The sequence below is a fragment of the Strix uralensis genome, chromosome 2, assembly GCF_047716275.1.
Source record: "Strix uralensis isolate ZFMK-TIS-50842 chromosome 2, bStrUra1, whole genome shotgun sequence".
In the NCBI taxonomy this organism is placed as follows: Eukaryota; Metazoa; Chordata; class Aves; order Strigiformes; family Strigidae; genus Strix; species Strix uralensis.
Window position 1 is genome coordinate 74387294 of NC_133973.1, and position 13243 is coordinate 74400536.

Genomic DNA, 13243 nt, shown 5'->3' on the forward strand with positions numbered 1-13243 from the left:
GGAAGGTGCGGGGGAGTCCTCGCGCTGTTGCCCGCTCTTTAAACAGCAGCGTAGTTGAAAGACGCTCCATTTGAGCAAAGACTTTTTTCGGTGTTTATTTTTTTTTCCCCGATTTCGCCCCGCGTGGGCCAGTCGCGCCTCTCGCACAGCCCCGGCGTGACTGAGAGCGAGCGTGCTCTCCCCTCACCCCGGGTGGCGGGGCGCGGGGGGTGTTACCTGCCGGCCCTGCGCGGTTGGGCTGGGCTCGGCTGGGCTCGGCTTGGCTCGGCTCGGCTCGGCGCGGCCCCGCCCGCCGCGGCGGCGGCGGCGGTAAGTGACACGCGCGGCGCCCAACCAGCGCGGCGGCCCGGCGGCGGCCCTATGAGCGGCGGCGGCGGGGCGGCGGGGCCGCGCTTATATGGCTACGGCGGCGCGCTGCCGCCGGCCGCGCTCTTGCGCCGGGGACTCGCCGCGGCGGCGGCAGCAGCAGCAGCGGAGCGGCGGCAGCGGCAGCAGCAGCAGCATCGCGGGTTGAAGGCGGCGCGGTGGGAACGGCGGTGGCTGGCGCCGCTCCTTCTTCCTGCTCCTCCGCGCTGAGCTCCGCGGCGGCGCAAGTCCCACGCCCGGCTTTCCTCCTCCTGCCGCCGCCGCGGCGCGCACTGCGGATCTCGCAAGGGGAGAGCGAGGGACGTTTTGACGCTGCGACCCCCCCCCCCCCCCCCCGCCACCTGTGTTTGTTATTGTTTTATTTTTGTTCTTTAATTATTATTTTTCGCCCCCTCTTTCCTTCCCTGCTCCGCTCCGGGGTCTTTGCCGGCGACAAGGACAGCAGTGCCCCCCGGGGAAGCCGGAACCCTGCGGATGCGCCTCCCTGGGACCGGGAGAGCTGACTCTCGGAGTGGATTTATTGACTCGCGGTTGCTTCCGAGCTGCCCGAAACAGCCCGGGCTGGTGCCTGTGCGGATTGCAAACTGCAGGGAGCAGTGAGAGACACACAGGAGAAGCCTCCTGCTGAGGCTGTGTCCCTTTCCCCCAACCCTTTTATTTTTCCCACCACCATTTCTTTTATTTCATCCTTTTTTAAAAAAAAAACTCCTTTTCACGCGAGCCTGAGACACTGAACGTGTATGGCGCACTGGATCCAAATGGGAGTTGGCAGTTTGAGTGGCATGTTGCAAGGCAGCCGGGAGACCCCCAGTAAGAGGAAGGACTGAGGCGTTGCATTTTCGTGTTATTGCTGTTGTTACTTCGGAGGTAGCTTGGATCTTATCTCGCAGGAGAATTTCCTACGTGCGAGTGGCATACATGACTCAGTAGATCTGCTTCCAGCTCTCGCCAAGTGCATCGTCGACCCTTCGCGTGTGATTTTTTTTAATTATTTTTTTTTTGTTCTTTCTTCCCTATCAATCGTCCCGGCTGTTGGGATACGGGCACCCACCCTGCTGCCGCCGCTCAGGTGCGGGAGAGCCGCCCGGCGGAGTTGGCGCGGCTCCGGGGAGGGACTCGGTGCCGCCTGCGACCATGGCAGCGCGGAGGCGAGACGCCTCCGCCTGGAAGTACTGCTGGGGACTCGTGATGGTTTTATGCAGAACTGCACTGGCGAGGTCCATCGTTTTGGACCCCATATATTGGAATTCCTCCAACCCCAAGTAAGTTTCCATCCCGCTCCCGCCCGCCGCCTCCCCCGGGGGCAGGCGCTGCCCTCCGCGGCGGTGCGCGGAGGGGGGGGGGGGGCGGGACGGACGGTACTGCGGCCACGGGGAACCACGGGGACGGGGCGGAGGACACTGCCGCCGGGTCCTTCGGGCTGGGCTGGCAGCAGGATCTGGCCCTCCCCCGGGGCGGGTGGTCCGTGTCTCGGCGGAGCTGCCCCGGCGCCGCCGCTTGCCCCCGGCGGGAGGGACCCGGGAGGCGGGGGGGGGGAGGCCGCGGCGGGACGGGACAGCGGAGCGGGGTCGGGATCGGGATCCTGATCGGGACTGGGGCGGCGGCAGCAGGCTGGAACCTGCGGGTGGGGTCCGGGCTCCGCTCCCGCCGAGCCGCCGCCTCCCCTGGGTCGGAGGAGCGTCGGGGCCGGGCCGCGCTGGGCTGCCAGGAAAGGGTGATACTCTTCAACTTCTCCGTCTGCAGATGCAAACTCATCCCATTGACTCCAGCGAAGTTACATCTGCTTATAACAGGGCTAAATTTGGTTGTGGAGTTGATGGTATCAAGGCACATGTCAGTGAGTAATGAACTAAGCATTACCCATCACACAACCATTTAGTGTCATTCTTCATTAACAAACCCAGGCAAAAAAGTACATAAGTTCCCAGGACTTCCACTATCAAGCACACTCTTAAAATAGAAGCGTATCCTTTAAAAAAAACCTTCTTTACTTAAACATTCACAATTCTTGCTACTGGGAAGAGGAACTTTTTGGGAAGTGGGCCGTCTTTCTAAAGAGAAATCTGAGTCAGTGATGAAAAACTGTTTCTACTTCTGTTTCTGTCCCGTTTCTTTTTTGACATGCAAAATAAGTTGGCTTTGTTCAGTTGTGAAATCCTTTGAACTTCTGTGATTAAACCCACTATTTTGGAAAGCAAAAATCAGATAGGAAGAAATAGTCTGTAATAAGTTTAGGGAGTTTTAAACCAGAAATGGGTTAAAATAGTTTCTTTTAACTCATGCTGTATCTTCAATTATACATATTTAAAAGCAAACCATATGCGTTGCGTTAATTGAATTTGGAACTTCCCATTAAATCCAGTAAGTACACATCTCGTTTTCCCCGGGGACTTTTTAGAGGAAAGGTTAGGTGGTGATGAGACAAGAAGAATGGAGTATTTCCTGGATCAGGGATTAATTCTGTGTAGGTGGCAGAATCTCCAGGAGTTTGGTAAAGATTTCAAAGTTTGAATTAGGAGCAGAACCTCAAGTTTATCTTGCGTTACAGTCATCATCACCTACGGTTGTTCACAGCGAAGGAAAAACGCGCTGCAGATTTTTGCCGGCACTTTAAAATAATGGGCATATTCGCTATATCTCTGTAGGGTTTCTTTACAGAGAAGTTTTCTGATCTTTCTTTTTTCTTAAAGAAAAAAAAGAAACTGACAGGAATGCTGTGGACTGCTCAGTTCAGTGTTTTTATTCCTAACACTGCGTAACAAATGATAATTTTCTATAATGCACCGGGTGGGAAGCCAGTTAAAGTTTCGGGCCAGTCTGGCTCTGCACTTTTATGATGCTACATAGCTAAAGCCTTTCTTCGGCTTCAGAAAGGTACGACGTAACAGCTGAGAATCAAGCGGTCTGGCCGGTTATAAAGCGGGCTGTATAACGCTATTTGAATTTATCGAAAGTCAAAGGCTGCGAGCCGGGGTTGCATTGCATGAGTGGGCCTGCTGTGCTGGTGGCAAACAGGCTCGGCTCAGCCTCGGAGGAGGAGGAGGAAGACTTCTGCATCCCCGGCCCTTGCTGGGTTTATGCCTACAGAGGTCACTCTTCCAATGCAGAAGAACCCGCTGCTCTGGCCTCGCCTCTGCCAGCTCCGACCCGCCTTCGCTTTTTTAACTTACCTTGATAGCTTTTTATTAGCCATCAGTGCAATGAAAGTATCCGAACAGCTGAATTCAACACATCTTACAGAGCCTGGGGATATGCTTCCTTTATCAAGTACAAGTTGTGTTTCCATTTGGCTAATTCTAAACTATTTGATTACAAAAATAAGGTTTAAATGTTGTTAATGGTAGATCTAATGATAATATCTAATTACTTTTTCAACTTAAATGCACGCTTAAAAGTAGATTGTGCTGTTGATGTAATTGAGTTTTCTTGAGTGATTCATTGAGGCTTAATCACCACGGTGAAGAAGTGCACTATTAAAATTAGTCTTTTCAATTGCTGGGGCTAGTGATTTATAGGCCACTTGGAGGCCCGTAGTTTGAGGAAGCTTACAAATGCATTACCGATACTGCTGCCGGTGAGACGGCTCCACTTCTCAGAGCAGGATTTCTTACTAATTCTTGTCACAATTGGTTGCCTGAAGGATTTCTCCTTGGATGAGGTTGTCCTCACTCTGGATTCAAACAATGTTAGCTCGAGAAGTAAGCTGCTGAATGGATCTTGGCATAGTATAATAATAAAGCTCCTTCCTAGGTTTGAAATAATAACTATCTTTGGTGCTGGTTAATTTATTCAGGGAAGCTGTGCATTTAACTCTATTGAAAGCCTCAACACATAAATCTGCTGAACAGGTAGGCAATTAAATGCTGGGAGAAGTTGTTAGTCAGGTTAATACAGAGTATGAAATAATAAATTTTAGGTTAAGGTGAACATATAAACTGAATTGGTTTTGCACTGAAGTGTAGAGGTTATAATTTCTAGCAGGTGGCTGGGATAGAGAGCACATAGTAACAGTTTGAAGACAGAACTCCCTCCCGTGTTCCCCCCTCTCTCCCCTTTTAGAGATCTGCTTTCATTGCCTCTAACAAATCACAAGATTTAAATGACATACATAAAATAATTATACCTGTGACTTTTATTGCTTGGGAGGTTAAACATCATTGTTGCAGATGGTTTTGGTAGACTTCACAGACTTCTCATCTGAAGAACCTTAAGATCTCATGATCTTGAAAACACGGAAAAATTACTCTGTAGACTTAAATCCTGTTGACACTTTTTTAATTGGGGACTTTCTGCCTGTGTTGTTTCTGCCAAGACAAACAATGTATACAGATAGCATGGATTACCTCAGTTTCACCTCACAAGGGCTCAGCACTGCCTTTGACACCCAGGACATCATGTAGTGTTATGGGGCACCTTTTAGTGAAACGGTAGAGAAATCTCATTCAAAAAAACCACTGCTTATGTCTTAAGTGTCACTATTCCCTGCATGCTATAGGCCGGTGAGCAAAACGATTCTCCTTAGTGACATGTGGAAGATTATCCTCACAAGTGGTGCCTTTGACACTGATTAAATTAGATTATATAGCTGTTTTTTTCTCCCTTTGATAATCAGTTATATATGGGATATTTCACAGCCTGCCTCTGAACGAATGCTAACATGTCAGAAACTGATAAAAATAAACTACAATTGATGACCCTGTTAAATGTTCTATTCAGTAGCATATAGACTAGTCTGCTTCTCATTGTATCTGAAATTCTTATTTTTGTAGGTAAACAAATGCACATTCACTGCTGACTGAATAGCCCCTTGAACTATGCTCTGAAGTTTGCATTTGGGTTAATCTTGTCGGTTTTAATATAGAGAGAAAAAAAGGAGAAAGCACCAGGGGTGGAATTGTTAGTGCTTTCACATCCACATTCCTCACATTTTGTCAGGATGATAAACTGTAGGTAATGGACAGCCGTTGTTTCGCAGGACAGGCGAGCCAGCCGGAGCACAAAGAGCTTGCTAAAACGATATCTCACAACGTGTTTGGGAGCCTCTCAGCTAGGCAAGAATTTATTTGGGAGTCCTGTGTCATGGGACCGCACTTTCTAACCTCAGCAATTACAGCTTCAAGCTGAAGAAACAGGAGTGGAAGGTTAAAATGATTTAAACACATGCTCCTAAATTGTACCCAAAACATAGCTGTTGACACTTGGCATGCTAATACAAGGAGTGAGTGGTGGCTTCCAGTCCATTTGATATCTCCAGCACTCGTAGCCAGGTCTCCGAAGCACAAGTGAATTAGCAAAATGAATTCAGAACAAACTGAAGGCCGAATTCTTGAGCTGGTTATTTTCCCCAACCTTTTATACATGGAGTATAATTGCTATATTATTTATAGTAATTATCTTAAAGTGTGTTATCTGTAAGCTGTGCTACGTTGTTTCACTCTGTTTAATGAAGTAATTGCTTTTAGAAAGGCAGTGACTAAAAGTCAAGCTAAAATCACTGAAGTTCTCCCTCTGCCCACACACAAGAATGCCTCCCCTTTTTTTTTTTTTTTACTTTTTTTCCCCTTCCCTGTTTTATTGTAAGGAGATCGCATTGCTTTAGGTGTGACACTCAGAATTGTCTTAAATTCTGGCCAAGGTTCCTGTAAGGGGAAGTCAGGGGAGGACCTGAGGTGACTGCTGTCACACGCTGGCAAGGACAGGCCTTTCAGCCCTGCGCAACAACCAGAGCCAGGGTTGCTTTAAGTTGGGTTTGTTTTTTTTTTTTTTTGAAGATCTGGTCTTCATGTGTCGTGCAACCTGCAGTACTTGAAATTGCTTGTTGCAAATGAGAAGAAAGTGTTCTTCTGAGAAAAAAATAGTGATTAAAATGTTATTCATGTGTGCCTAATGTCTGCCTGCCTTGGCTGCTGACATAAAGAAACCTGTTTTTCTGGTCATTTATCATACATCTACATGGATTTGCTTATGAGCTCATTCTTTCTGAGGCGTTGTGGAAACTTAAATAGGAATGTTAAACTGCTTGAAATATTTTGATTAAAATATGCAGGGCCACAGAATATAGACTTTTAACCAGAACACTGTTGTCTTGAGTGAGGGGAGTATTTTGGGGGGGGGGGTGGGGGGTGGGGAGGGAGCGACAAGGAGGAAGAGTTTTGGGGGGGAGTTGCATGAAAAGCAGAGGAAGGGAGGATGGCAAATGGACAGTGTTAGAAGAGCTTGGAAAAACTCCTGTGGCTTCATTGTCTCTTTAAAGCCAGAGAACACAAAGACAAATGCAGTTCAGCCTTTCTCCCATGATGGAAAATGTAAACCGTTGACACAGCTCCCATGTTTAACTTGTTTAATTCTCATTTTAAATTCAGTACTATACCAGCCGTGTGAACTCTGAAGATTTCTTTAGTAATCCATTTTGTAGTTCCGAATCAAAAACAAAGTGAAAAGGTCTGACACAATTTGCTTTTATTTTTAGGCAAATCAACCCTGGTCATAGTTAATAAGGGGATTACAACCCAGACTAGGTCTTTACAGATGTAATGTAAATCAAGGGCAGAGTATAAAGAAACTGATCCCTTTTGATTGAAGTATGGTAAAAAGGCATAGAGAAACTAGCAGCAGTAATCTGATTGTATGGCAATAAAACCACCATTTTCTGTCTTTCAGATAAAAATAATGTGGTAAATCCATGCAGTTCATAAGATGTAAAGGCAGATAAAAGGTGATGCCATGGCAACATATAGATTAGCTTGATGTTAGAAATGACACGTCTCTGAAAGGGGTGTTAGAAACTAAGGGCCTTGCTCCGGGCTGTAAGGTATTATGTGAGAACCGCACAAAACTTGGGGGCCGGGATTAGAAAGTATGAAAGGCCTACTTGTGGCTTGGGATGGTTAAAGCAGTAAAGAAAAGCTGCTCAGTTCTTGCTCATTGGTGGTGTATAATATGGTAAAGATAGATTTCATTTACTGCTTTCTGCCGAGACGGGGACCGATTAAAACTTGAGATGGCTGCAATTGTTAGGTGTGGAAGATTTTCCTTTTTAACTCCTGCCCTAGCAGCAGCCTTTCTGAAGAATTAGCTGCACTTGGGATTTGTTGCCTTAATCTATTTGGGCTTCGGGCAGGAGCATGCTGGCAAGGAACAGAGAGCAGAGGGGATAGGTAGGACTAGGGTTATCTGGAAAGAAAACAGAGACCTTTTTATTTCAGCTGTGTTTCAGGCTGTGGTCTCCATCTCGCACTCCATGGGAGCAGCAAAGATAAACATGCTGCATTGTCTGTGCCTTGGCCAGGTGATACTTAAGCATCTCTTGTGTTTCCCATCCTGCAAAAATATAAAAGAAAAAAAACACGAACAAAACACCATCCATTCCTATTTACCAATAAAGCTGCAGATAACCAAATTGATCTGGCGTAGTCTCTAGGTGGTATTTATTTCCGAAAGGCAGGCTGGAATCTAGAAATGAACGAGATAAGCATCTGCCTACCTCCCCCCTCCTCCGCCCCAACTTAAAATCATTGGGATGAGTTTGCTGTCAGCTCCTCGAGTTCAGCCGGCAGACAATTTAGCCATTGTTTTGTCATTTATTTTAAGCGATCTGCAACTGTAAAGGTAGTACAATACCTCTCCGAATGCAGCTACTTGGATTTTTTTTCTTGCCTTTTCTCCTAAAGAGCCTTCTACATAGTTAAGAGTTCCTTTTCTACCCAGCTGACAACCGTAAACACCCACAACTTAAAGTCAGCATTACATTGCAAATCAGGGGTACGATTCAAACGAGAAATATTTACTTTATTGCCTGCTCATTTGCCTGTTAAGGGGGGAAAGAAAGCATTCTGCATTTGTTAGGCAGAGTCTAGACATAAGGGAAAAAAACACTGAAGCCTACAGTAACAGTTGTGTCTTTCTTTAGTGGGAATGAGCCTGGGATGAGCTCGGCAAAATGGAATTCATGCTGTTTGCTTGGCAGTGGCTTGGACACTTTTTAAGTTCTTTTTTCCATTTTCTGTTTTTTTTTTATAAAGATGTTAATTACATGCTTGAATTTATCATTCTTATCCTACCCCATAGTAGGCTGGAAAGCTTCACAATTCTGACTGAAAAGGGAACTCCAGAACCCAAACTGTCAAGCTGCTGATGCTGATGTGATTTAACAAATGAAAAATAAACAAGTGCACACAGGGAGCTGAACAGATTGGCAGAATATACGGGGCCTGAAGTGCTCAGATACGTTTCCTCTCTTGCAGCTTAACCTTCACAAATCTATATCAAAAGATCCGATTCATTTGCTGAAGTTCTCCAAAGCGCAGGGGCACCCTCATCTAATTTACAGGCCGGTCACATCCAAGCACCTTGCATTCTGCATTTGACAATGATTGCTAATGGGCCATTCAACTAAAGTATTTGCTTGTTAACAGGGAACAGAGCATGATAAATGTCCAGCAAGCTTGCGGCCTCCTTCAGCTTTTCAGATGCAGACTGGTGCATATTTATGGCAGGCAAATGACAAAGAGAGAAGCTGAATTACTCTGGCCTTATGCTTTCTGTTCGAACAAGGGTTAAAGTAATTAAAGAAATAATGCAAAAACCGATGTCCTTTGTTTGCCCACCATTATCCAACATTTAGCTTTCGAACCTGCCTGTCATGTCACATTTCAGAAATGTCCCCGGTGAGGCTGGGTAGGTTTGGCAGGGCACAGGAGGGAGCGGGCAGTTTCTTGGGGGGCGCATCCTGGGCAGCGCCGCCGGGTCTCCCCCCCCTTCCCATGCAGGGTCCTCTGCGGGCTCCCCGCGCCTCGCGTCGTCTCCACTGATAGAACATTACCTCGAAGACGTACTTAAAACACGGAGGTTTTGCAATTTGAGCTTAATTGGGATGAAACCACCCCCAAACACGAAACAGCGAAGAGGCTTTGAGAAAACCAGCACACTGCACTCAGTATGTTTCTGGAAGCCAAGTATGAAAACAAAATGGCAGAACAAAAAACAGTCTTGCCGTTGCTCCTCTGCCCTCAAGGACAGATAGATTTTCCAAACTGAAACTATAACGAATACACACGCAAGTTCCCTAAACTTGCAGTGTCTTCAGCGTCATTTTGAATGATTTGTTATTTTTTTGTGCTTGTAAATTCATGTTTAATCTTAGCCTGATTTTCAAAAGTCTTCGAGCAGTCTTAAATGCAGGATTACAATAGATAATTTTAAGTTCCATATTTGAAAATCTCCTTTAGTATTTTATATTTCCAGTTGCAAATAGATAAACATGTTTAAAGCTTCTGTCTACCTCCAGTGATTTCAGTGAGTATTACATTAGCCAGCAAGGGCTTCACGTTATAATTGTTTTTTCATTACAGGCAAAATTTTAATTTTCTTATAATAAGCAAAATCCATCATTTTACTCGAGGAAAGAGAACATCCAGATTATTTTTTTTTCCTGTTAACTGTGATGCAGAGAACTCTCCTTTGATGTGATTATATACATTGTCAAAGACAGCGAATAAAGGCAGGACCTCTATCTTTTTTGGCAATCCTGGCCAGCCAACACCCAGTGTTTATTGCGGTATCAGCATGGTAATTACAATGCAGCTGATTTAAACTTTGATGTAATAGTCTATGCTTTCTTCTTGTTTTAAATGTAGGTTCCAAGCCAAAAAAGATAAAGGCTGGTAGAGGATTATGTTGCTAGGTGAATCATTCCTGATATATGACATATACATAACTATGAGATAGGTTTTCTACCTGTAGTGTTCTTTTTAAATGTCTCATGGTTGATGGCTAAAATAGGATTTACAAAACTTTATTTAGTAGGATTCAGAGCTGTGCACGCTTTAAAGCGTAATAAAGTTTTACATGTCAACAGAAAATGAGAAATTATATGCCTTGTCTTAAACAGGAGGGTAGGTTAGATGGTGGAATGATACATTAGGCTGAAAAATCTGTGATGCTGCAAATTATTTCTCACTGTTTTGTTAGCTTTTGTTTGAATAGTGCATTTACTTAGGTATCCAAACCAAAGAACAGCGGTGAGAAAGGTGAACAATGCACTGTAAAGGAAAGTGCATGTTAAAGTTAGTAAGAGGGATTGAAAATTATTTTTTTATTATTATTATTATTGTTGTTGTTATTAGTTAAAGCCCAGTTGCAATTGAATGCTATTTTATTTTGGATTGGGCATTCTGCCAGACTCCAGCCTGTCAGAGCTAAGAAGACTCAAATCAAGTCCAGGCCTATTTCTGCAGCAAACGGGAGTCCTGGCTCCTTGCCTGTGGATTCATTCAGGAAGACCCATCTGGCTTTTGATGTGCTGCAAGTTTGAAGCAGTTTGTTTAAGGAACCTATGCAGTGAGCACTGGTGAAAGCACACATAACTGCGCTTCTGACTCTTCGAGTGGTGCATCGTTTCGCATTTTCATTTTTGCTGGTGCTTGCCATCTGCTTGCCTACTGCCTGAGCAGCAGTTGGTTTCTATACCTGACTGGATAAAAGTGTAAATGTGGAGTTGGGAACATCTTGACTCCTTCTGAGGATTTGCAATCCCGTATCATTCACTATCCACACTTGAGTTGCTTTCTTCACGTTTAATTAATTTCAGTTTAGTTCAGAAGCAGTCTAGTTTAATCACTGCACAACACTTGACCTTTAGGTTTTTTTGGGTTTTCTTTTTCCAAGGTATTTCCAAGCTATATAGATTAGCTGAACAGGGAAGGTCATGTTGGCAGGCAAGATTACTAGTCTGTGTGATGAATATTTTAAAAGAGACGATTTTTAGTGGTAATCGTTGTTCGTTCTATCAGACAGTTTTCAGGCACTTTTTGAAGAAAACAAAAGCTGAATCTTTATAGATTTATTGGTTATTATAGTCTTTTCCATTCTGTGGATCGGTCTGTGACAGCAAGGTAAGCAAGACGGCACTGTTCTTCTAGAGCCTGACTCAGGAAACTGACCTTATTCAGAAAAGCTCATGTTAAGCATGTGCTGAATGTTGAATATTTTTGCTGAAGCGGGACGAATTTAAGCATGAGCTGTCTTGAACCAAGGCCAGAGTGAAAAAGTTTTTTGGGATTGGACAAATACAGATACCTCTGAAGCTTCATTACATTAATTTTTTTTCGTATCAGAAAATGATGTCAGAAGGTAATTTGGAAAGAGTCCAAATTTGCATTGCCAGTAGTCAGCATTGCCATACCAGTGGTGATCCCTTGTACTGGATGGGACAGCTCGAGCAAGTCCATCACCTTTGCTCCTGGAGGTCTGGCTGAATTGGTAGCTCTGCTGGAACCAAGTTTTCTGTGCTTTTGCTTGCAGTTCGGTGGAATGCTGGTAGCACATTTCCTTCACTGACGACTGATCACAAAGAGCGACCTGGCTGTTCCCAAGAGCCCAGCTTAGTTCCTGGAGAGATAACCCAGTTTCCAATGGGTGCACAGGCTGAGCCTCCCTGTGGTAGAGGGTGAACAAAATGCCAGTGTCTCACAGGCACAGGGCAGAGGGTTAAAATTGGGTGTCTGGAGCTCCTCCCCGCTGTCCCCAGCCATCTGCTGAACCCCTCTGATAGACTCTTCCACCCCGGGCAGGAATGTCCGATCTAGTGTTGAATGCACTTCTGGACCTTTACAGCAGTTTTTAAACTACTCTAGTGTCAGTTCAGCTTAATTTGAGAGGCTCAGACCTGCAGCGGGCCAAAAGCTGGTTCTTGGTAGGTCAGATACTACTACTGCCTTGGAGGTGGCAGTGGCCACCCAGTTTAATTCTACTTTCACAAGTGAGTCAAACTTTGGAAAAGTTGGTATTTAATGTAAGAACGCAGGATGTACACACTTGCGAGTGGCTGAATCTTGGGTTTAATGTGGGATGCAAGTGCAGACTGACTGTAGATCTCCCACTTGGATTTTTGCTCAAGGTCATTTTCTCTCACCTGAAAACTGCCTTTTAAATAAAAAGAGAAAAAGGATGTGGTATAGGAGTGATAGAGTTATAACCGGATTCCGAAAATCTGTGTAACAATAATTGGCCAAAATAGCTTTGGTTTGTCAAATGATGCTACTAGTGATTTGGCATAACTTTTCCTGAAAGTTGTGAGTTAACAACTTGTTCTACTTCCAGTGTTTACTTATGCAGGCAAATGGTATGCGATAATATATTTTCTAACAACTGCAAAGCAGCTGAATTTTTTTCTTTGAATTTGAGATATGATCACCGATTATTAATGTCTCATCAAGTAACAAGACAGTCCCCTCCTTCTTTTATAGACTTTGCTTGGAGCATGTCTTGGAACAAGACTGTACAGGTGTGAACAAATTGTAGTTAAGAGAAGGAAGACTGCAAACTTTGGTTGGTATCCTTGTATTGTGGCTGACATAGTACATTTGTTTTTGTAATAGGAATGGCGGAGAAGAGCACAGAATAGCACAGCAATAGAACAATCTGGTTTTATTGTTTCTTGTGATTTACAGTGCCCTTTTTGAAAAGTAGTTCTTTGGCAAATGCCAGCTGCTCTCTGTTAGCTTTCTAAAAGCAAAGACTTTAGTGACTTGTGTAAGAAGCACACATGGTTTGGTTTGACTTTCCATTCCATGCTAACTACTGCTGTGCATCTTTTCAATAAAACGCCATCTTTCTTGGGTTTGGCACACTCTGTCTCTGTGAGCACAAGTCGAGCAGTGGTTTTGCGTTACACTGAACTCATGGCACAGATTTTTTTTATTTTTCTTTTTTTTTCAAAAATCCAAACCATATAAATACCTGATTATCTTTGCCGCAAGAGCAAAGAACTACTTTAATATTCCCAGTAGCATATTTTGAACAATTCTTTAATTAAAACAACATTGGTCTCTTCCTGTATTTCATGGCTAGCAAATGAGAGAAAACACCAGTGTTAATA

At 44.6% G+C, this 13243-nt stretch overlaps 1 protein-coding gene across 1 annotated transcript in view; it reads left to right on the forward strand.

The window, feature by feature from the left end:
• Window positions 1-462: 462 nt before the first annotated feature.
• Window positions 463-13243, forward strand: part of EFNB2 (ephrin B2) — a 45836-nt gene continuing 33055 nt past the window's right edge. Inside the window, exon 1 of the mRNA XM_074859307.1 lies at window positions 463-1628. Within this exon, the coding sequence (XP_074715408.1) occupies window positions 1501-1628 (128 nt within the window). The 5' untranslated portion in view covers window positions 463-1500. The remainder of the gene's footprint in view (window positions 1629-13243) is intronic.